General features: G+C 40.8%; 1 protein-coding gene across 1 annotated transcript in view; it reads left to right on the forward strand.

Annotated features, from left to right (window-relative positions):
• COL8A1 (collagen type VIII alpha 1 chain) overlaps nt 1-25,773 on the forward strand; it is a 124,822-nt gene extending 99,049 nt beyond the window's left edge. The window contains exons 4-5 of the mRNA XM_075854442.1: nt 6,424-6,715; nt 22,378-25,773. Of these exons, the coding sequence (XP_075710557.1) occupies nt 6,427-6,715; nt 22,378-24,290 (2,202 nt within the window). The 5' untranslated portion in view covers nt 6,424-6,426 and the 3' untranslated portion in view covers nt 24,291-25,773. The remainder of the gene's footprint in view (nt 1-6,423; nt 6,716-22,377) is intronic.

Genomic DNA, 25,773 nt, shown 5'->3' on the forward strand with positions numbered 1-25,773 from the left:
GATTAAAAATTAATTTCTGCAAAAAAATATGAAATTTGTCAATTTCACCCCTACTTTGCTTTAATTCCTGTGAAAAGTTTAAAGGGTTAAGACATTTTCTAAATGCTGTTTTGAATACTTTGAGGGGTGAAGTTTTTAAAATGGGGTGATTTTTTTTGGGTTTCTAATATATAAGGCCCTCAAAGCCACTTCACAACTGAACTGGCCGCTGTAAAAATAGCCTTTTTAAATTTAAAGTTGAAAGCCTTGTAACGTCCTATAAAAATAAAAGGATGTTCAAAAATCGATGCCAATCTAAAGTAGACATATGAGGGATGTTAGTTAGCAACAATATTGTGTGTTATAACTGCTTGTCTTACAAGCAGATACATTTAAGTTGGGAAAAATGCAAATTTTTGCAATTTTTCGCTAAATTTTGGTGTTTTTCACAATTAAATACTGAACATATCAAGCAAATTTTGCCAGTAACATAAAGTCCAATGTGTCACGAGAAATCAATCTCAGAATCACTTGGATAGGTAAAAGCATTCCGAAGTTATTACCACATAAAGTGAAACATGTCAGATTTGAAAAATGAGGCTCTGTCAGGAAGGTCAAAAGTGGCCAAAGAGGGAAGGGGTTAATAATATTCGTAAGGGTTTGTTAATTCATAATGTATCAGCACGTTTTGCTAATTCCCCCAAAAAAGATGGAGGTGGAACAGGAGGGGAATGGATTTCATATGTTCACTATCCCAAAAAAAAAACTGAATATATTTTCTTATTAAATATGATGTTACCAGGCTTAATATAGAATTAAACTGTTTTATTGGAAATTAAGAAAGAAACCAGCATCGACTCCTTTTATTCTATTTCATTCTGGTTTTTACTTTTTATATCACTTAATGTTTGTATATGTGTTTCTTCGACCTGGAAGTGTTTCCAGTCAAGGCTTTTTATTTAGTTACTTTTAATCATACTTCTGAAGGAGCAGGAATGGGCGACACTATTCGGGTTTGATCTTTGAGTCTGTATTGTCGTGTGAGATGCTTTAAAACAAGTGGTTATCTTGTACGTTTTAGTCAATAAATGTGCAACGATACCTTTCATACAGATTCCACACAGTAGCCTTTTTCTTTCTTTCTTTTAAATTCCTTCCTCACAGCAACACCAAACAAAACCTCCATTAGAGGTTGTAATCAAAATTCAAAAAAGTATTACTTCTGGGCACATGACCCGATGCTTAGCAGTGGTCCGAAGCTTGGGCTCTACAAAAACACTACTAGTTGGCTATTAATATACTTTAATTAAATGTGGAACTGTCTTTGATGTTTGCCAGCACTGCATGTATTGTGGACCATCAGGTGCCAGATTAGAGAATTGAGTAAGGCTCCATTAACCCTATGTTTGTAGTGTAAGTCTCAAGTGTGTGGAAATGCTCCTGTTGCACATGTCCGACACATGCCTCTGACGTATGCCAGTATTACAGTTACTTAGGTTGAGATAAGACACAGGTCCATCAAGTTCAATATCTCCCAATATATTACACGTTATTCATTGCTAGCTTAGTTATAACCGTCTACACCATTTGTCATTATATAAACATCTAGCCCATTTTGAATGCTATATCTGAAGGAGAAAAAGGAACATAGGGCACCACGTCGTGCGGTATATTAAGTAGGGGGGATACGTGGGGGAGCGTTAGGGGTAAAAGCGCTCACCTTGTTTGGTTGTACAGTCCAAGTACAACTCTGGTGTGTGCGTGTCGACAGTTAGATGTCAGCTGCTGCCGTCCCCAACCGGTGGGTGAGTTCCACCTCCACTTTAATATACATACAATTTCCAGGGAAGGAAAAATAAAACATGGTGATTCCAAAGAGGCACTGCTAACATCCAGAAGTTGTGATAAAAGAAGGTCATTTATTAATATAAATCGTGGCTACAAGTTTCAACGCCGGTCCGGTGTCTGAGGAAGATGCCGGACCAGCGTTGAAATGCGTAGCCAAGATAACTATTAACCCCGTCAGGACACAGCCTGTTTTGGCCCTGTGGACACACATGATTTTTTTTTAAATCTGACATGTTACTTTATGTGGTAATAACTTGGGAATGCTTTTACCTATCCAAGCAATTCTGAGATTGATTTCTCGTGACATATTGAACTTTATGTTAGTGAAAAAATGTGGTCGATAAAATCAATATTTATTTGTGAAAAATAGCAAAATTTTGAGAAAATTAAAAATTTTGGACATTTTTCTAAATGTAAACGTATTTGCTTGTAAAACAGATAGTAATACCACCCCAAATAGTTACTAATTAACATTTCCCATATGTCTACTTTATCTTTGCATAGTTTTTTGAACATCCTTTTATTTTTCTAGAACGTTACAAGGCTTAGAACTTTAGCAGCAATTTCTCACATTTTCAACCAAATCTGTCGTTTTTATTGGTTCCAATTTTTGGTCCATACAACTTTTTGATCACTTTTATTCCATTTTTTTTTATTTTTTGAGAGCTAAGGTGACCAAAAAACAGTGAATTTGGCGTTTTAAATGCTTTATTTTTTACAGCGTTCACTGTGCGCTATAAATGACAATTTTACTTCATTCTGCGGGCTGATACGATTACGACGATACTATAGGTATATACTTTTTTATTTTTTGCGGCGTTTGCACAATAAAACCATTTTTTTTTATAAAATAATCATTTTTTTGTGTTAATGTATTCTAAAAGCCATAACTTTTTTATTTTTCAGTCAAAAAAGCTGTGTAAGGACTTTTTTTTTGCAGGACGGTTTGTAGTTTTTATTGGTACTATTTATGGGGAAATGTAACTTTTGATCACTTTTTATTCTATACTTTGTGAAGGGTGGTGACCAAAAAATAGCCATTCTGGTATTGTTTTTTATTTATTATTTTTGCAGTGTTCACCGTGTGGGAAAAATAACATTATAGTTTTACAGTTTGGATCTTTATGAATGCGGTGATACCAAATATGTGTACTTTTTTTAACGTTTTCATTTTTTTCATATAATAAAAGACTTATTATAAGAAAAAAAGCCAGGTTGCTTTTTTTTAACTTATAAATTAGATTTTTACACTTTTATAAAACATTTTTATTACCTTTTTTTAAACTCTTTTTTTGTCCCACTAGGGGACTTGAAGACTTGCAGCACTGATTGTAGTACTACCTATGTAGTGTAATGTGTTATAACTGTCAGTGTGACGCTGACAGTCACTCTGACAGGAAGCCTATGAGGACCAACCTCCGGCTGGTCCTCGTAGGCTTCCATGCATGGCAGTCCGGAAGGCCATTGTATGGCCTTTGGTTGCCATGACAACCAGTGGCAACACCCGCGATCGAGCCTGGGAAAGTTTGTTGCTACAACAAACTTTCCCTGCAATGTCACAATCAGGTCCCGATCATGTCTCCGGTACCAGAGGCAGGTGTTAACAGCGTGATCCGGGTCTCAGCACCACTCTGAGACACCCGATCGCTCTGTTAAAGGGTTATTCCCAACATAAAGATCAATGTTCCAAGCCCTAGAAATGTAAAAACAAACATATTTCTAAATACCTTGTTTTCTGTAGTGCAGCGTTTGTAACATATTCCTTCCTCTGAATTGCGTCTGATGTATTTTGTTGTGCTGGTCATTTCCATGGAAACGACCACCGCCGGTGTTTCCTTCATTATGTCGCACCTGCGCACTTCTCCTTTTTCTCCTTCCTATTTTGTAGCATGAGCGCGCATAACACGGACACCCTTTATGCTGAGGACACCGTATCGATATATTGGAGATATTTAGTAAACAAAAAAATTTAAATGTACTTACAACAAAAATATGTAGGGGAAAATTATTATTTTTAAATAATTAAAAAATGTATACATTTTTTACAATTTGAGTGAAATTGGGAATAACCATTTACCACCCACTATGAATTCACGTCAGCGCTGCACATAGCCCAGCAAGCGCCGACGTGAATTTACAGTGAGCAGTCGGGAAGCAGTTAATAAATTACCTTCTTTTATCACAATTTCGGGATATTAGCATCGCCTCTTTGGAATCCCTATTTTTAATTTTTTCTTGCCTGGAAATCGGATGCATTTTGAATGCTGACGTAGTATCTGCCTTTACTACCTCTTGGAGTCGTGCATTTCATAATTTGACTTCTCTAACTGTAGAGAACCCTTTCTTATATTGATTTCTGCATTGCCTTTCCTCCACATGTAATGAATGTCTTATAATTAGTCAAAGATTATGCAAATGAGTGTAGCATCCATGATTTATAAGAGGAAAAATGACTTTATGATGCTGAATCCATTTTAGTGGTAACACTCCACAGTTACACATTACATCTTCTTGGCTCCTTGACTCACAGCAATTGTGGTCTCCAGTTACTTTTATTTATAGAGGTCCTATTTGATTACAATTTCAGCCATCTGTTACTAAAATTATTACAATGTATTAAGTGTAGCATTAAAAAAATAATTAAATACTTCATGGTTAAAGTTATATAACATTATATCAATATACTCAGATTCAGGCTTTTAACCAATAGTTACATTTAAGGGGAATTATAAAAGTATGTGACTATATCAGTAAGGGTATGTTCACACTATTCTATTCCTATTCTCGGTCATTTTCGGGCCGTAAACGCCTGAAAAACGGCCGAAAAATCTGAAGCAGAACGGCAACAAACATCTGCCCATTGATTTCAATGGGAAAACGGCGTTCTGTTCCAAATGAGCGTTTTTTGCTGCATTTTTTTACGTGCAGGTCACTTCTTGGGACGTTTTGGAGACGTTTTTCATTGACTCTATCGAAAAAAGCTCCAAAAACGGCCGTAAAAAACGCCACGAAAAACGCCGCAAAAATCGTGAGTGGCTTCAAAGACGTCTGAAAATTCCCTTGTAAACAGCTCCGTATTTTGAGACGTTTTTGAGTTTGCGTGTGAACATACCCTGATGGTATGTTCACACGACAACGCCAAATACGACTGAAATTAATGAGCTGTTTTTAGGAGAAAACAGCTCCAGAATTTCAGACATTTTTACAAGTGCACGCGTTTTTCGCGGCGTCTTTTACGGACCTAATTGGAGCTGGTTTTCATTGGAGTCAATGAAAAACGGATCCAATTTCGTCCCAAGAAGTGTCCTGCACTTCTTTGACGCGGCCGTAATTTTACGTGCCGTCTTTTGACAGCGACGCGTAAAATGACAACTCGTCTGCACAGAACATCGTAAGACCCATTGCAAGCAATGGGCAGATGTTTGCCGACGTATTGGAGCCGTCTTTTCAGGCGTAATTCGAGGCGTAAAACGCCTCCATTACGTCTGAAAAGAGGTTGTGTGCACATACCCTAAAAGTACTTGCAGAGCTCCAATTCCCATGCATAGATCTAGAGTTAAATTCTAAAATTCTAGATGCCTATAGCCACCACTAGGGGGAGTTTAGGAGCTTGCAGCATATTGGGGAAGATTTACTAAGACTTGAATTTCATAAGCCAGTCTTAGCTTAAAGGGGTTTCCGACATTCCAAAATGTAGGCAAGGAAAAAGGCTTTCAGTGCTGCCATTCCGGTCCTTCCCAGCACTGTTTATTGATATGGCTGCAGCGATGACGTGCCCGTATACCCATGTGATCGCTGCAGCCAATTACTGGCCTCAGCGGTCCTTTGCGGTATACCCACTAAGACCTGTGATTGGCTGCAGCGATCACGTGGGCATACAAGCACATCATAACTGGAGACATATCAATAAACAGTGGCGAGGAGGACTAGAGAGATGGTGCTGGAACGTCGGGGGATCTGTGAGGTAAGTATGCTTCTTTTTTTTATTGCATCCCTTCTTCCTTGGCCCCTTTTTTGAATAAGTCGGAAAACCTCTTTAAAGCCTGCACGAGTAAGATGCAAAAAAGTGACGGAAACAGCTCAAAAGTTGCAATTTGTGTGACTTTTGAGCCTTTTGTGACCTTAGTTTGCTAGAAAACTGGCATACAAAAGTTGGTAAGTTTTGTTTTTGAGTTCAATAAATAAAGTGTATGCCTTTTGGCACCCCCTAGTGGTTGCTGCAAGCAGCCAGTAATCTAACACTATATCTAAGCAAAATATATATATATATATATATATATATATATATATATATATATATATATATATAATTTTTATTTAATTGATTTTTATTTTTTATTTGTTTGTTTTTTTGGTCTGGGGGCATTAATAATTTTTTTATTTTTAAACTGTTTAGATTTTTTTTTTACATGGTATTCGAAGGGTGGACATTCAATGTCAAGGATTTTATAGAAAATCCCAAGGATCAGAAATTGATTTAAAAAAGACCTCCATCTATGGGCATTCTTGTGACTGAAGACTGTATAATGTAAAATTTATGGTATTTATTTCTATTTCCCTGCCCCTTGTAATATCTTCTATCTTCTTGTATTTTAGGTTATGGCGCTCCCACTCAGTCCTGTACAAAGACTCCCATTGTTATCAGTCATACTCCTTAATCTGCTGAGTTATGGCAATGGAGGTGCCTATTATGGAATGAAACAATTACCTCCACAGATTCCGCAATACCAGCCTATGGGACAGCAAATGCATCATATGCCAATGGGAAAAGATGGCATGCAAATGGGACACATCGGAAAGGAGAAAGCTCACATGCCACATTATGGCAAGGACATACCACAGATGCCAATGTTTGGCAAAGACATGATGCCAAGAAAAGATGGAAAAGGTAGAAATTCTCAAAGTTAAGTGAATGTTTGTGATTTCCCTGCACTCTCCATGTCACACACAATCCTTCATAGAGAGATTCTACTGATGACCTGACTTTGCATATAGCTCATAGAATCATGCTGTAAATGTCTGCACACCTCCGCATCGATACAAGGAATGAATCGCAAATGTTTAAAGGGGTCTTCCAGCCAATAAAAATTGATGGCCTATCCTCAGGATAAGCCATCAATAACTGATGGTTCAGGGTCCCACTCCCGGGAGCCCCACCGATCAGCTGTTTTGAAGGGGCTGCAGCGATGATACGAGCGCTGCTTCCCCTTCATTTCTACTTGCTCACTGTAAATCTTCAACACGCTTTTAGCGGTCATTCACAGGTATTGCAGTCTTTTCTCTCATCCACTTCAATGGGAGAAAAGGCTGTAATACACGTGAATCACCGCTAAATGTGTGTCGGAGATTCACAGTGAGCTAAAAGAAATGAAGGGGAAGCAGCGCCTTGGCCCCTTCAAAACAGCTGATTGGCGGGGGTCCTGGGAGTCGGACCCTGACCTATCAGCTATTGATGACCTATCCGGAGGATAGGCCATCAATTTTTATTGACTGTAAAATCCCTTTAAACCCTCATCGTGCTTGGACTATTTACTTATAATCTTAACTCCTGGACGACCCTTTAATTTAAACCTATAAACACTTTTTCAAAAAAAATAAAAAATGTAACATTGTATCATGGGGTTTAATGCAACTTTTTAATTGTTTTTTATTAAAAGAACATGTTTTGAGATACAGCTTCTATTTATTCTTCATAGGGTGTCCTGCTGCTTGGACCCTCAGGGATCAGCTCTAATCTATGAGGGAATCCATCAGCAAGTGTTAATTTTCCTTGTAGCGGCCCCACAGGAGAAATTAAGTATTACATAGCTTTCATTGAAATTAGTGAGTTGTCGTGTATTGGCTGGACATGCTGGGTCTTCCAGAGCAAGAAGCACTCTCCATTCTGGCTGATAGAATTGGGTCCTGGACATAGGACCCTCGTTATAAGCTCAGAATTCTCTAATAGGGTATTTGAAAATGGGTTTTCTAAACCAGACAACCCCTTAAACAGTATATACTAATCCTCGTCAATGAACTAGAATATCATGAAAAAGTTAATTTATTTCAGTAATTCAATTCAAAAAGTGAAACTCATATTATATAGATTCATTACATACAGAGTGATCAATTTCCAGCATTTTTGTATTTTAATGTTGATATTTATGGCTAACAGTTAATGAAAACACAAAATTTAGTCTCCCGTGGAGGGAGACGTCGGCAGGAAGAGGAGGGCCTGCGCGAGGCAGGTAAGAAGAGGTTGCGGTCCGTGACCACACCCGTAACACTACCTAACCCCAACAACAGCAGTCAGCCACCATTCCTAGCTAAGTGCCAACTACCGGATTAACAAGCAACCAGAACGGTACAGTGCCTGATGAAGGTCATTTAGGACCGAAACGTTGCACTAAGCCTCTGGCATTTACAACTACTAAGGGTATGTTCACACGGCCTATTTTCAACCATTTTTCGAGCCGTAAACGGTGGGAAAACAGCCGAAAAATCGGAAGCAGAACGCCTCCATACATCTGCCCATTGATTTCAATGGGAAAAACGGCGTTCTGTTCTGATGGAACCGGTTTTCATAGACTCTATAGAAAAACAGCTCCAAAAGCAGTAAGATTTCTTCAAAAACGACAGACCTGTGTGCCGAATACTTGTTTTTCACTACGATTGGGTTGGATCCGTACACGTGCACCTACTAAGTCTAGTGCGTTCTGAACCACTACGCGACTACCTAACCCAATGTCAAGCAAATGCCCAGGATTCAATGAGACCGTCCAGGACTGGCAGAACAGTTTTATAATGCAATACATCTGTGGTCCTTTCTACCTGACTTGACTTCTTCAGCACATTTAAAGGGGTTGTCTGATTGTCTCTTGGAACAATAAAGAAGGTGTAAATGTCACCATTGATCAAAATCCTGGTAACGCATATAATGGATCCAATTGGGTGAAACAAAATACAACGTTGAGACTGCATTAAAGGCTATGTAAACCTTTGAAAGGCAAACCGTTTTTTTATATAAAGGTGTATCAGTGTGTTTTGTGTAAGCTTGTAAATACTTTTTATTTAAAATTTGTTTTACTTTTTTAGATAAAGCTGCTCTGTATTCTCTATACAGAGCAGCTGTATCTAGCGCTATTCACTGAATCCGTCAGTCCCCCGGACCTGACAGGTTCAGTGTTGGCACTATCACATTTAAGTTATGAACTTAGTTTATGATAGTTTATGTGATAGTGATAGTGTGATAGTTTAGATGTGATAGTTTACAGGTGAATCCTGCGTGTCAGATACACAGGACCTGCCGACACTGAACTCTTCAGTCGCGTGGGACTGACGGAGTCGGGGAATAGCGATAGATAGAGTTGCTCTATATATAGAATACAGAGCAGCTGTATCTAAAAAAGTAAAATCAAATTTTAATAACTATTTCCAAAGTTACAAAAAACATATTGATACACCTTATTGTTTAAAAATGTTTTAAAAAAAATTGCTTTTCAAAAGTTTACACAGCCTTTAACAGTTGAGGACAGGGCTATTTTGAGCCTTCAGAACCAGATACCGTTCAGCCATTTTTAGCACGCATTAGTTAAACGGCTATAACTTTTTTTTTATTTATTGAGCTAGCGACATGATTTTTGTAAAGTTTTTTTGTAGACAATGCAGACTTCTTTTTTCATCATTTTTTTAGACATCCTTTTTAATATTTTAGAATCTTCAGGCTTATAGTTTGAAAATAATAGTGAAAAAAGATACTTTTTTTTACATTCCAGCTAATTTTTTTCTGGTAATGATATAGTTTTACCCTAACATAGACCTTTTATTTGTGATCGTCATTGTCTACCGTAACTTTTGATATATTACATGTCTATTTTAGGGTAATTGGGCCAGGACGATCATTATGACAATGTAGAGGCGTAGCTAGGTTCACAGCACCCGGGGCAAAGATTCAGTTTGGCTTACCCCCCTGGGGCTTTTTACCAACATCTCCTTCCCCCTCACCATGTTTGTTTTCTCTACCAAGCTCAGTACATATATGCAGCATCAGAACAAAGCTCAGTACATAAATACAGCACCAGAACAAAGCTCAGTACATAAATACAGCACCAGAACCAAGCTCAATATATATATACAGCACCGGAATAAAGCTCGATATATGTATATGTATATATATATATATATATATATATATATATATATAGCAGATATAAAAAAATGGCGACAGCACCCTGCAACACTAATGCCACCTAAACCACTAAATATAAATAGATATGCACTAAAGCTAAATCTACCTACAAATAGGGAGGTTCTTAGTGCACATTTTGATCAAAAAGTGTTAGCCCACCTGCCACGACAAGGCGACCTCTGTAAGGTGGGAACCTACGCTGCACATACACCCAGAACTGGGACTAAGCCTACATATATACCTGGGGATGGTAGGATCCAGCATTGAACTGATTAAAATCACCCAGGGCAGAGTGGGAGGAGTGCAAGAACAACAAGTGGAGGCAGTCACTAACCCCACATATATGGATACCATAAACACAACAAAAATTGAACAGCACATTCCAACTAAATGATACAAAATACGCAGGTGCAAGAACACCTATGACTGCAGATATACAGCAGATATAAAAAAAATATATATATATAAAGCACCAGAACAAAGCACAATATATATATATATATACATACACACAGTACTAAAACCAAGCTCAGTACATATATACAACCCCAGAACCAAGCTCAGTACAAAAATACAGCAGAAGAACCAAGCTCAATATATATACATACACAGAACCAGATCCAAGCTCAGTACATAATTACAACACTAGATCCAAGCTCAGTACATAAATACAACACCAGCACAAATACAGCTCAAGTTAGTGCAACCCCTGCCATATAGATTTGCACTAAATTGTATGCAGCTCCCAGCATGGCCCGAACAATGGTAAGGATATGCTGGGAGATGCAGTTTCACAAAAAAAAAATCTGATTAGAGGCAGAATAAACATTTATATTAAGTGACTCACAGGTGACGTCAGATTCTAGTTGTTCTTTTTCTCCTTTTTTCTCCTTCCGGTACAGACCTCTATGATGACTTCTCCCGGCCACAGCCCATTTATGCAGTTTTCCCTTTTCAAACATTTTTGCACCTATAAACGAAGAAAAAGTTCTCATGGTGCCACACACTACGCCCCTAAATATATTAGCACAATACACTGTGTCCCTGATTATAATCGCACAATAACTGTCCCTGATTATAATGGCACAATACAATGTGTCCCTGATTATAATAGCCCCATACACTGTGTCCCACACACACACACACAGACACATAGATCCCCCTGTAGATAGTGACCTCCATAAGGCCCCTGTAGATAGTGCCCCACATACAGCACTCTGTAGATAATGCCCCACATATAGCCACCCCTGTAGAAAGTTCCAACATATAGCCACCTGTAGATAGAGTTGACACCTGAAGATAGCGCCCCCCTGTAGATAATACAACTCACATTTTTATAAAGATTATTAGGATAATTATTATTTTTTTTAACATACTTACCTTAATCCCTTTCCCATGCCGTCCGGTGGCAATGCAGACCTGCTCTCTTCTGAGCAGCTCTGCTTGGGTTGAACAACGCAAGCGGCGCGATAACGTCATCGTGCCGCTTGCGTTGTTGAAAGGCGCTGATTGACAGGGCAAGTCATTCTGCCCTGTCAATCAGCGCCTTTCAGCAGAGCAAGTGGCGCAAAGAAGTAATCACAGCGCTTGGGTGTTGAAATACGCAGGTACAATTAAATTTCAGGAGGGGGTGGCGGCGGCTGGTTTCTGTGGCGGTGCCGCCCCGTCAGAGAGGCAGCAAGCTGCCGTCATGCACGGCGCAGCCCTGGCAACCCTCACCTTCACTCTTAGTTGCCTGCCCACCTAGCTACGCCCCTGCGACAATGATTGGCGTGGGGAATGTTTTTTTTGGATGGATATTTTATGTGTAATTATTATTTAGTTTATTTTTACTTTCTTTTGCTTTTAGTTTTTTATTATTATGGTCTGTTCCTCAAAGTTCAGAAAAGACCTTTGGGGAACTTTATGTATTTATTTTTTTTCTTATTTCTTTTACAACACAGTGGAAATCAGCCCTCTGAGGCCCCATGCACACGACCGTAGAATTCATCCGTAATTACAGACCCATTCACTTTAACCACAGACACTTTCCCTTATATTTATGGGAAGGTGTCCCTGCCATAGAAAGGCTCCACAAAAGATAGGACACGTCCTATATTTTGCTTTTTATGGACCGTGCTCCCATACTTTATATGGGAGCACGGCCCGCAAATGCAGGTGGCTGTCCGTGGCCATCCGTGCCCGTACTCACGGACTGTGATTACGGGCACGGTCGTGTGCAGGGGGCCTTAGGGTCGGTTCACATGTAGACTAAATACTGCAGATTTTCCGCAATGGATTTTGTTGCGGAAAATCCACAGCATAATACAGTAGCAGCAAAGTGGATGAGATAGAACAAATCTCATCCACACACTGCGTAAATGCGGAGCAAAAAACACTCAGAAATTGACCTATAGTGCGGTTTTATAATCCGCAGCATGTCAATTGTATTTGCATAAACGCTACTTATTTGTTGTGGGATTTCCCCATTGAATTCAATGGGGAGAAAAAACCTGCAATAAATAGCAGATGTTGTGTTTTTTGAGGCAGAATCAGAAACACAACAAAAAAAAAATCTTATACTTATCCAGAAGTCTATGTATGTTTCTTCCTCCAGGCCGGACCCCTGGGATGACGTTTCATCCCATGTGACCGATACATCCAATCACAGGCTGCTGCGGTCACATGGGATGAATTGTCATCCCAGGGCTGCAGATGTCAGGAGGTACATGTCAATTTTTGTGCCCTACTTTCTCTGGTAGCTTTAGTTGTTTGTTCTAGGGCATAGACTTTGCACTCCATAGATAGGCGGTGTGCCCGCCCATTCTTTGTTTTTCATCTATTTTATACACAGCGCTCATTAAGCTGTGTAGAAGCGGTCAGAGAAGATAGAATCAGCGAAAGCTGCTTCTATCTTCTGTTCAGGATCCGATCGCTTGGGCAGCCAGCTAAAACCCGTGCTGTAAACACACTAGGATGTGGGTTTTAAGGACCTCAAACCCTGGCCCATTTATATATATATATATCCGGCGGTCGCAATGCAATCGGTTAAAGGATTTGTGACACAAACGAAAGTGAACCTAGAAGTAGTCCTTATTTGAAGCTAATACTTTTCCCCATAGAAGTATTTTTAAAAAAAAGTTATGCATCCCGAGTTATTGAATTTACAAGCTCCGAATAGCGCCCCCTGCTGTTTCTTCATGTGGGTCTATTCACGTCATTTTAGTGATGCTTTCAAGAGGACACGCATGCACAGTAAAATATACTGTGTCGCCGGATCTATCTTTGAACTATCGGCGCACTGAATCCACTACTGTTATAAGGTTCTCTCTTGTACTCGGATTTTCCACTGCCGAGAAAGCAGAGAATGCACAGGAGAGCCGGGGAAATGCAAACAGTATCGCACAAGTACAATATTGTCCGTAGGTGATGTTGCCCAACTTGTTACAGTATAGCCTGTCACTTCTCTGTGCCCTTTGGCCGCTATGGTCTTCCCTGCAAGTAGTACACTCTGTGCATAGGCAGATAATCTAAGTTATGAACTTAGGCTTCGTTCATGTCTGCGTCAGGACTCCATTCATCGGATCTTTCTGTCAGGGAGACCCATAAACAGAATCCAAACCGAAACTAACGGAAACCATAGGTTTGCATCACTATTGAATTCAATGGTGACCGATCCGGTGCAATTAGTTTCCGTTTGTCACCGTTGTTTAAGGGTTCCGTTGTTTTGTTTTGACGGAATTAATAGCGTAATTGACTACAGTATTGATTTAGTCAAAGCAATGGAACCCTTAAACAACGGTGACAAACGGAAACCATTTGCACCGGATCCGTCACCATTGAAATCAATGTTTTAGTTCAGATTCCATTCATGGGAGAGACATGCAGGACCCGCGTACACTAAACCTGTCAGTCCCGCTGATACAGGATACAGAGCAGCTGTATCTCAAAAAGTTAAAATAATTTTTAATAAAAACTAATTTGAAAGTTGCACCAAAACACACTACCTGACATTTTAATTGTAAAAAAAAATCACTTTCAAAGGTTTACATAACCTTTAAGCTTCACTTGTTCACAATATGTTTAAACACATTATTACACACATCATTATTCGACACAGTATTATTACACACAATATTATTACACACATTATTATTACTACACACGTTATTACCCACATCGTTATTACACACATTATTACACATATCACTAGTACACACATTAGACTCATTATTATTACACATATTACATAGTTACATAGTTAGTACGGATGAAAAAAGACACATGTCCATCAAGTTCAATCAAGGGACGGGAAAAGGGAAGGTAAAAATTTCTACACATAGGAGCTAATATTTTTTTGTTCTAGGAAATTATCTTTGCCTTTTTTAAAGCCATCTACTGTCCCTGCTGTGACGGCTCCTGCGGTAGGCTATTCCATAAATTCACCGTTCTCACAGTAAAGAAGACTTGTCGTCTCTGCAGGTTGAACCTTTTTTTCTCCAGACGGAGGGAGTGCCCCCTGTTTTTTGAGGGGGTTTTACATGGAACAGGATTTCACCACATTTTTTGTATGTGCCATTCAAGTTAATCATGTCCCCCCTTTAGTAGTCTTTTTTCAAGGCTAAATAGGCTTAATTCTTTTAATCTTTCCTCATAACTTAGATTCTCCATGCCCCTTATTAGCTCTGTTGCTCTTCTTTGTATGTTTTCCAACTCCAGGGCATCCTTTCTATGAACTGGAGCCCAGAACTGAACTGCATATTCTAGATGAGGCCTCACTAATGCTTTGTAAAGTGGCAATATTACATCCCTGTCCCGTGAGTCCATGCCTCTTTAATACACAACAATTTCTTGCTGGCCTTTGAAGCAGCTGATTGACATTGCATGCTGTTATTGAGTTTATGATTTACAAGTACACCCAGACCCTTATCAACAAGTGACTCCGCCAGTGTAGCTCCCCCTAGGACATATGATGCATGCAGGTTGTTGGTACCCAGATCCATAACTTTACATTTATCTACATTAAACTTAATTTGCCAACTGGATGCCCAAACACTTAGTTTGTTTAAATCCGCTTGCAATTCACGAACATCTTCCATAGACTGAACTAAATTACATAGCTTGGTGTCATCTGCAAAAATAGAAATAGTGCTATTAATCCCATCCTTCTTTATCATTAATAAATAAGTTGAATAATAGTGGTCCCAGCACTGACTACTGGGGTCACCACTTATTACCGGGGACCATTCAGAGTAGGAATCATTGACCACAACTCTCCGGATACGATCCTTGAGTCAATTCTCAATACAATTGGAAACTTTATTTTCTAAACCTACAGTCCTTAATTTACCCATTAGACATCTATGAGGGACAGTGTCAAATGCCTTTGTAAAGTCCAAAACCACTATATCCACAGCGGCCCCTCTGTCTAGGCTTCTGCTCACCTCTTCATAAAAACAGATCAGGTTAGTTTGACAACTTCTGTCCTTAGTAAAACCGTGCTGGCTGTCACTTATAATACTATTTATTGTCACATAATTCTGTATATAGTCCCTCAATAGCCCCTCAAACATTTTCCCCACGATGGATGTTAAGCTTACTGGTCTATAATTACCCGGGGAAGACCTAGAGCCCTTTATGAAAATAGGCACCACATTTGCGCTGCGCCAGTCCCTTGGCACTATACCAGTCACTAGAGAATCTCTGAATATTATGAAAATGGGGAAAGAAATAACTGAATTAAGCTCTTTAAGAATTCTAGGGTGTAACCCATCTGGTCCCGGGGACTTGTGCACATTTATTTTATTTAATTTAGCTTGCACCATATCTACATTCAGCCAATTCAGTATATCAAATGATATATTAACAGCACTGGCACCGGCTACATCAGCTGCTCTTTCCTCTGTTGTATATACAGAGTGGAAGAACCCATTTAGTAACTCTGCCTTCTCTTGATCCCCTGTGACCAACTCCCCATTACCATTATCTAGGGGTCCTACATGTTCAGACTTTGGCTTTTTTGCATTTATATACATGAAGATTTTTTGGGGATTTGTTTAACTATCCTTCGCCACCTGCCTTTCATTTTGTATTTTTGCTAATTTTATCAAATTTTTACAGATTTTATTAAGCTCGTTATAATTTAAAAAGGCTACAGCTGTACCCTCAGATTGGTATTTTTTAAATGCCCTTTTTTTCATGTATTGCCCTTTTTACAGAAGGTGTAAGCCATGTGGGGTTTAATTTTATTCTTACACACATTATTATTACACACATTATTACGTTTACTATTACACTCATTATAATTACACACATTCTTACACACATTATTCTTACGCTTACTATTACACTCATTTTAATTACACACATCGTTATTACACACCTTATTCTTACACACATAATTACACACACTACCACACACATTCTTAAACACGTTATTACACACATTATTATTACACACATCACATTATTTTTTTTAAAAGGTTTTCTTTATTAACTTTTTCTCAAAATACAAATGTACAAAAGCGCAAAATTACGCACAAAAACATACATAACATACTGACCAACCGCACTAGTTGGCAATGACAATCCTCATATAGAACACACATCACATTATTAAACACAGTATTACTACACACTATTATCTCACACATTATTACTACACACATCATTACTACACACATTATTACATGTTATTACACACATTACTCTGTGTTAATTAAAAGAATAAAACATAGCACAATACCTGATTTAAACCAGTTTAAACAGGTTTATAATGCTCACATTTTGGGGGTTATTTAGTAAGGCTGGCATCTGATACGCGAGTCTTAATAAACAGTTTGCTGGGGTAAGATGGGACACATTTAGTGAAAGGTAAATGCCTCGTAATAAATTAGTTGCATCTTTCGACTGGCCGCAGCTCTATACCCCACCCTCGATGGGACATAAAATAAAAAATATGTGTGTTCACCTCACCACACTGCTCCTCCCCACCGGGTCCCCTCAGGCTCTCTCACAAGGTACTGACGCCAAGCGACGCCATCGCAACATCCTGTGTGTTGCATCTCATGCAATGTCCTGACACTGCCCGGCATCAGAACCTTGTATGAAATGCGGCCTGCAGTGAGAGCCTAAGGGGACCTGGTGAGGAGAAGCGAAGTGGAGCGGTGAGGTTAGTACTTTCATTTTTCTTATTTTATGTTTTGATCAGGAAGGGGTTCGGGCAGTCTGATGGGGGGGGGGCAAAGGTAGAGGGCCCAGCACGGGCCTCTACCTTTCTACGCCCCACAAAGTGAAAGAAACAACAGCTAGGGGCTAACGTATATTTCCGCTATAATTTACACCATTTTTCATGCGTAAATTATAGTAAATTTGTCAGACAATGGTCGCCCGCCCCATTTCGTTAAGCCCATTTCGTTAAGCCCATTTCGTTAAGCCCAGCCCCCTTTTCCCAAAGGTGGCAAGGGGCTTTTTGCGACATTTCTACACCAGAAAACTTGCGTACAAAAGGTTAATAAATTCCCCTAGTATTTCTTAAGAACTAGACATTATACAAAATCATAAGCAAACCCTGGCTTCTAGTGGTTTTAGTGGTTTCTTCCGGTGTACTTACCATCTCAAAACTTCCTCGGTTAGCCACCGCTGGTCTCAGTCGCACTCAGTATTTCCTTCAGCCTCTATGATGCATCCAGTGGCAGATTAAGTAGACCATGGGCCCTGGGCTGTTACCCAAACTTGGGCCCCCCTTCTCCACCGCCACCCTGCCGCACCGTAACTATTGCTAACACTACCTTTTTGTACAAGCATTAACAAATGGGTGTTACGATTCCCCTTTCACAGGGCTGTGTCCCTACATACTGACAGTATCACACTGTGCAGGGACAAAGCGCCAACCCCCCATGTAGACAGCGCCACACACACACTCCCCTGTAGATAGATCCACACACACCCCCCTGTAGATAGCGCCCCACACACACACACCCCTGTAGATAGAGCCACACACACACACACACCCCCCTGTAGATAGCGCCACACACACCCCCTGTAGATAGCTCCACACACACCCCCCCTGTAGATAGCGCCACACACACACATAACCCCCTGTAGAGAGCGTCACACAGCCCCCTATAGATAGCATCACACAGCCCCCTATAGATAGTATCACACAGCCCCCTATAGATAGCATCACACAGCACTCCCTTTTATATATAGTGCCACACAGCGCTCTCCCCCCCCCCCCCTTGGATATAGTGCTACACAGCGTCGCTATACTGCAGCCCTGCGATGACATTTTATCCCATATGACTGCTGTAGCCTGTGATTGGCTGCAGCGGTCACATGGGGTGAAACGTCATCCCAGGAGGCCGGCCCGGACGAAGAAACAGAATTCTGGGCAAGTATAAGATTTTTATTTTTTCTAATTGCGTTTTTACATAACATCTGCTATCTGTTGCAGGTTTTACCTCTCCATTGAATTAAATGGGGAAAACCCGAAACAAATGAGCAGCGTTTACGCAAATACAATTGACATGCTGCGGAATAAAAAAACGCACCGCTGGTCAATTTCTGAGCTTTTTTTTTTCCCCACTTATCATTTACGCAGCGTGTGATGAGAATTGTTCACATCTAATCTACTCTGCTGCTACTGTATTAGGGCTTGTCTACACTGAGGGTATGTTCACACGCTAGCTGGCTTTTACGGCTGAAATGACAGACTGTTTTCAGGAGAAAACAGCTACCTCGTTTCAGCCGTAAAAGCTCCTCCTCGTATTATGCGAGGTGTCTGAGACGCTCGTAAAACTTGAGCTGCTCTTCATTGAGTTCAATGAAGAACGGCTCAAATTACGTTGCAAAGAAGTGCCCTGCACTTCTTTGCCGAGGCAGTCAATTTACGCGTCGTCGTTTGACAGCTGTCAAACGACGACGCGTAAATTACAGGTCGTCTGCACAATACGTCGGCAAACCCATTCAAATGAATGGGCAGATGTTTGCCGACGTATTGTAGCCCTATTTTCAGGCGTAAAACGAGGCATAATACGCCTCGTTTACGCCTGAAAATAGGTCGTGTGAACCCAGCCTTAACGGAATTGCTGCGTATTTTCCGCCCGGAAAATACGCAGAATACGGTAGCAGCAAAGTGAGTGAGATTTACCAAATCTCATCCAGACGCTGCGTAAAATTTCCGACCAGACATTTTGTTCTGCGGTGCGTATTTCTCGTACTGCAGCATTTCAATTCCTGCTGCGGAAAGTGACTGAATTGCTGCGTTTTTTCAGAGGAGACGTCACCATCTCCCAACATTGAGAAAAACGAAGCAAAATATGCACCATTTGCTGCAGCAAAAATGCAGGAAATGGTGCTTTTTTTCTGCAGCAAAATGTCTGCTAGTTTCTGCGGAATTGCTGCAGAAATATATATATATATATATATATATATATATACATACATACATATACATACATGCATACATACATGAGTATGCACATTATACACATCACAGACACACATGAGTATGCACATTATACACATAAAGTACACATGAGTATGCACATTATACACATCACAGACACACATGAGTATGCACATTATACAAATATAAAGTACACATGAGTATGCACATTATACACATAAAGTAAACATGAGTATGCACATTATACACATATAAAGTACACATGAGTATGAACATTATACACATATAAAGTACACATGAGTATGCACATTATACACATATAAAGTACACATGAGTATGCACATTATACACATATAAAGTACACGAGTATGCACATTATACACATATAAAGTACACGAGTATGCACATTATACACATATAAAGTACACGAGTATACACATTATACACATATAAAGTACACATGAGTATGCACATTATACACATATAAAGTACACATTGTAAACACACGAGTATGCACATTATACACATATAAAGTACACATTGTAAACACACATGCACTTTCCTTTTATGTAGGATATTTAATTGTGAGTCATCACTGCAGCTCTTCTCCTGCTCACAGCCCGACACAGAGCCCGCCGACAGTCTCCCCTCCCCCATGTCCCGACAGCTAGCAGCAGGAGGAGAGATGTTTAGAGCAGGGAAGGGGGGCTGGAGGTGGAGCTTCTAAAGCAGCAGAGACCAGGGCTGCTAAGTAGGAGCGAAGCTCCCCTCATCTCATGACAGGTGCGGTCCTGGCACCGGGGCTCCCTCCAGTGCTAGCGATGCCACTGGGCATGAGGGGGTTCGGGTGGCTATGGGCCCCCTGGGAGCCTTGGGCCCCGGGCGGCCGCCCGAACCGCCCTGATGATAATCCTTCACTGGATGCATCGTTGTATCGGAGGCTGAAGTAGTGCCTGGGACCAACAGAGACCAGTGGCAGGGGACAGAGGAAGTTCACAGGAGGTTAATTCCCAGTCCTTAGTGAATGATACATTTCGTGGTACAGACTTTGACTTATGCTCATTTCCCTCACTTTTTGTTTTGCTATGTATGTTTAATGTTATTATGTGTCTTCATTACGTGCCACATTTGTACTGCTGGCTATTGGACAGAATATTTATTAAAGATTATATTTCTCTAGATACATAATATGGCCATGTTCATGAGGCCATACACTTATATTCATAATTGAAAGAGATTTTCCTTTAGGGTAATGTAGTATTGTAAAGGGCTGAATCCAGTGGCATACAAGCAGACTCAGAATGGGGCTTAATTTCATCAGACCGCAACATCCATATACAGAATAAGGCCTCATTTACACGAGCGTATTATACGCGCGTGCGACGCGCGTGCTTTTCACGCGTGTCGTACGCACCTATAATAGTCTATGGGGCTGTTTAGACGATGCGTGAATTTTGCGCAGCGTGAGTGCGTTGCGTAAAACTCACGACATGTTCTATATTCTTGCGTTTTTCACGCAACACGCACCCATTGACTTCAATGGGTGCGTGAAAACAACGCATGCCACACTGACGGTCCTGCGTTGCATGCGCGAAAATCACGCAAGAGCTGTCAAAAGGATGAATGTAAACAGAAAAGCACCACGTGCTTTTCTGGTTACAAACATCCAAACGGAGTGTCAAATTAGAGATGAGCGCACCGAACTTCACCGGGTTCGGCCGAACTCGTTTTAACCGAACCCGGCAAAAAATGTTCAGGTACGCGACGTCAGGAGACAGTCACTGCCCACGGTGCTGAAAGACTTAAACTGTTTCAGCACCATGGACAGTGACTTTCGATCACAATATACATATACGTGTAAAAAAAAAAAGAAGTTCTGACTTACCGATAACTCCCGGCTTCTTCCTCCAGTCCGACCTCCCGGGATGACAATTCAGGCCAAGTGACAGCTGCAGCCAATCACAGGCCAAGCACAGGCTGCAGCCAATCACAGGCTGCAGCGGTCTCATGGCCTGCCGCGTCATCCTGGGAGGTGGGGCCGGATGACAAGAGAGGGACGCGTCACCAGGGCAACGGCCGGGAGACCGGACTGGAGGAAGCAGGCAGTTCATGGTAAGTGTGAACGTCTTTTTTTATTCACAGGTTGGTGTAGATTGTGATCGGCATTCACTGTCGAGGGTGCTGAAAGAGTTACTGCCGATCAGTTAGCTCTTTCAGCACCTTGGACAGTGACGGGCGTCGACTACCTCATCTCTATGATGGCGGCTGCGCGAAAATCACGCAGCCGCGCATCATACACGGATGACACACGGAGCTGTCAATTGCCTTTTGCGCACGCAAAACGCAGCGTTTTTTTGCGTGCGCAAAACGCACACGCTCGTGTAAATGAGGCCTAAGGGTTGTTTCTCCTTTTCTTATTACTTGTAGGAGAATAGGGTAACATCAGCTGCTGGCTTTTCCCCAGATTTGTTAAAATTGGTGAATAGGAGGTGCCCTGTGTAGATTCACACAAGAAAGGAGTATAGTACCCATAGGAAAGCGTGAGTGGGTTCTCCTCTTCTCATGGGACCTATATCAGCTGAATCGTCCTCTTCTATGGAACGTACACCTTTAGCTATAGTTATTTCAAAGGCAGTAAATGCAATTTATTCACAACACGTTGGGGATGCATAGTCCACAAATATATTTGATGCTGCATATATGTTCTGTATGTTAACCTGTTAGGTAGAGATTGTATGTGTAGCTCAGAACAGGAAAAAAAAACTGGAGCAAAAATGATTCCATTTGCAGCAAAAATATTTTGCTGGACTATTTCAAGATCCTTTTTGTTTTGCTCATTCATTCAGTATTTGTTCATTTAGCAACTAGATTGCAAAACTATTTTTTTTCATATGAGGATGATATGTTTAATCCCATTGATTACATTCTTACCTTCTTGACAGATATCAAACCATTGTCATAAAGGAAATATAAAAGTTTCTTTCTTTTTTAACAGAACTTCCATTATCTGCACGAAGAGGTGATCAAGGCCCACACGGTGAACCTGGACCAAGAGGACCACCAGGGCCTTCTGGACCACCAGGACAAGGACTGCTAGGGCCTAAAGGAAACCCAGGCCCAGCTGGTCCACAAGGATATCCCGGAATTGGTAAGCCAGGAATGCCAGGCATGCCAGGAAAACCAGGAGGTATTGGAATACCAGGCCCAAAAGGAGATCATGGTCCAAAAGGAGAATTTGGACAAACCGGACAGCCAGGGCCCCAGGGGGCACCTGGGCCTTCTGGACTAGCTGGTAATGGAAAACCAGGTGAACCAGGTTTACCAGGACATCCAGGACCTAAAGGTGAACCAGGATTTAAAGGACCTCCAGGATATCCTGGCATTTCAGGCCTAAAAGGAGAAAAGGGAATCGGTGTGCCAGGATTACCTGGACTTAAAGGTCCTCCAGGATTACAAGGGCCACCAGGCCAACCTGGCTTGCCTGGTATTGGGAAACCTGGTATGAACGGCTTCCCAGGACCAAAGGGGCATCTGGGTAATCCTGGGTTACAAGGGCAACCAGGACCAGAAGGACCTGCTGGTCCACCTGGGCTTCAGGGTCCACCAGGAATTCCAGGTGTTGGAAAACCAGGCCAAGATGGTCTTCCTGGTGAAATTGGAGTACCTGGTGGCAAAGGTGATCAAGGACTTCCTGGTTTACCTGGAGCTCCAGGTCTTCCAGGTATAGGTAAACCAGGTTTTCCTGGACTTAAAGGTGACCGTGGTTTCAGTGGTCCACCAGGCCCCATTGGACCAAAAGGTGAGAAAGGCCACATTGGTGACCCAGGTATAGGAGGCCAGCCAGGTGAGCCAGGACCAGCAGGTTTGCCAGGACCTATGGGACCTCCAGGTGTTGCTGGATTTCCAGGGCCCAAAGGTGATCATGGTATTGGAGGCCCTGAGGGACCAACAGGATCGAAAGGAGAGCCAGGAATTCAAGGTCTTCCAGGCAAACAAGGTTTTCCAGGTGAAGTGGGGCCTCAAGGTCTAAGAGGTTTGCCAGGACCAATTGGTCCTAAAGGAGAAGCTGGACACAAAGGTTTAACTGGACCACCTGGTGCCCCTGGATTGCCTGGACCTAAAGGAGAAGCTGGAATTCCAGGTCAACAAGGTTTTCAAGGACCAACTGGAATACCTGGTCTTGCAGGGCCAAGCGGTCCAATTGGTCCTCCTGGACTTCCAGGGCCAAAGGGCGACCAAGGGTCACCAGGTGCACCTGGCCTACCTGGTGTTGGCAAAGCTGGTTTGACAGGACCACAAGGTCCAGTAGGGCCACCTGGAGCAATAGGACCCACTGGACAGCGTGGCTTACCTGGTCCTCCTGGTCCACCAGGTGCACCTGGACTACCAGCAGAAATACCACCAACACCACCAGGAATGGGACAGTATTTACCAAATATGGGACCTGCAATTGATGGAGTAAAAACGCCACATGGTTACACAGGGAAAAAAGGAGGCACAGTTCCAGATCATGAGATGCCAGCCTTTACAGCTGAACTAACCACTGCCTTTCCACCCATAGGCGAACCTATAAAGTTTGAAAGGTTACTGTATAATGGCAGACAAGGTTACAACCCACTCACAGGCATATTCACTTGTGAAATACCTGGAATCTACTACTTTTCCTACCATGTCCATTGTAAAGGAGCAAATGTTTGGGTGGCGTTGTATAAGAATAACGAACCATTGATGTACACATATGATGAGTATAAAAAGGGCTACCTGGACCAAGCTTCAGGTAGTGCAGTGGTCCCACTGATGCACGGAGACAAAGTATATATTCAAATGCCCTCAGATCAAGCATCCGGACTGTACGCTGGACAGTATGTCCACTCATCATTTTCTGGATATTTATTGTATCCAATGTGAACAAAAATTTAGCAAAAACTCTTAAATTAAATTTGCTTTTACTTTTTTATATTGGTAATAACTGCCTTAAAAATACTGCTACCAGTGGCAAAATGTTGCTTATCAGTATGTCTCTGGCCTGAAGGCATCAACTAATGTTGACTGAATGACCCATCCTTTACCACAGCTAAATCTTCTATTGTACTATGCACATTATTTACAGAGTGAAGACTTTATTTACACCGAATTAAGGTCTGGTGCTACCCTCTATGGAAATAGTGTCCTGGCACATATTGCACATACAGATCAAAAAAGTTATATCTGAACTCTGACATTATTTCAACTACAGTATTATTTGAAATTAATATATTGTATTACAGGTACATTTCTAAAAATAACAAAATAAAAAATAATAAAAAAAGCAAAAACAAGGTTATTGTGGGTCCAAAGATTTAAGATCTGTGTTCATTCAAATGTAATACCCATATCTGATCATCTTAGAAGGGTATAGAAAACCCTGGTTAATATGTTTTAGTATTGGGTAGAGAATGCACGATTTCTTTTATAACTTGATCAATAACCTTAAAGGGCTTCTTTCCAGAAACAGTGCCTCTCTTGTCCATGGGTTGTATCTGGTATTGCAGTTCATTATTTAAATGAATTGATATGAGCTGCAATATTAGACACAACCAAAACTAAAGATTGGCGCTGCTTCTGTGGGAAAAAAAGCACATCGTTTTTTCTAAACCCCTTTAATTCTCTTTATTTTTCTGATATACACATAAATAATTGGGAAAATAATTGTTTTGGAAGGCAAGTGATCCACAGTGTATTGTCAGATTGTATCCGGCAAATGAGGTGCCGATTTATTTTTCTTAGTGCACACACAGCTCCAGAATATGTATTTCTGTCTAATTCCCTTTTGACTCATGGCTTGCCAGAAAATGTTAATTTTTTTTCTGTTTTATACAAATCAAAGCTCAAAGTAAATTTAAAAGCACCAATATACTTATTATGCGGAGTCACAAAATAGAATTTCATGTATATCTAGTAATTCCGCCCTACTATCCATTGTTCTGTGAGCCTGCCCTAATTTAACTATGACTTGAGAGTCCTCAAGTGTATCTTTGTACAGGATTTACCGTATAAATGTGCAAATTCAGTATTAGTTTTACTTGTGGATGTATTTAATATACGTGTTTTATTTCTCTGAAGCTTCTTGTTAATTAAAGGCTATTTCCACCTTCACAATATTTTTTTTATTATTGTTCAAATGTATCTAAAATTAAAAATGAGGCAACTGTGCCAGTAGTCTTTATTTAAAAAAAAATCCTATCGTTTTAGGCTCACAACTCCTATGCAGACTGATGTGTCTTCATGTTGACAGACTATAAACAAATCCGGTGTAGCCTGATCCTGTGGTCATACTCTCTTCCATCTGCTCCCTACTTTTTACCAACCTACTCAAATTATGTTAGCAGGAAGTAGGAGACAGATGGAATAG

The sequence above is a fragment of the Rhinoderma darwinii genome, chromosome 2 (assembly GCF_050947455.1).
Source record: "Rhinoderma darwinii isolate aRhiDar2 chromosome 2, aRhiDar2.hap1, whole genome shotgun sequence".
Taxonomy (NCBI): domain Eukaryota; kingdom Metazoa; phylum Chordata; class Amphibia; order Anura; family Rhinodermatidae; genus Rhinoderma; species Rhinoderma darwinii.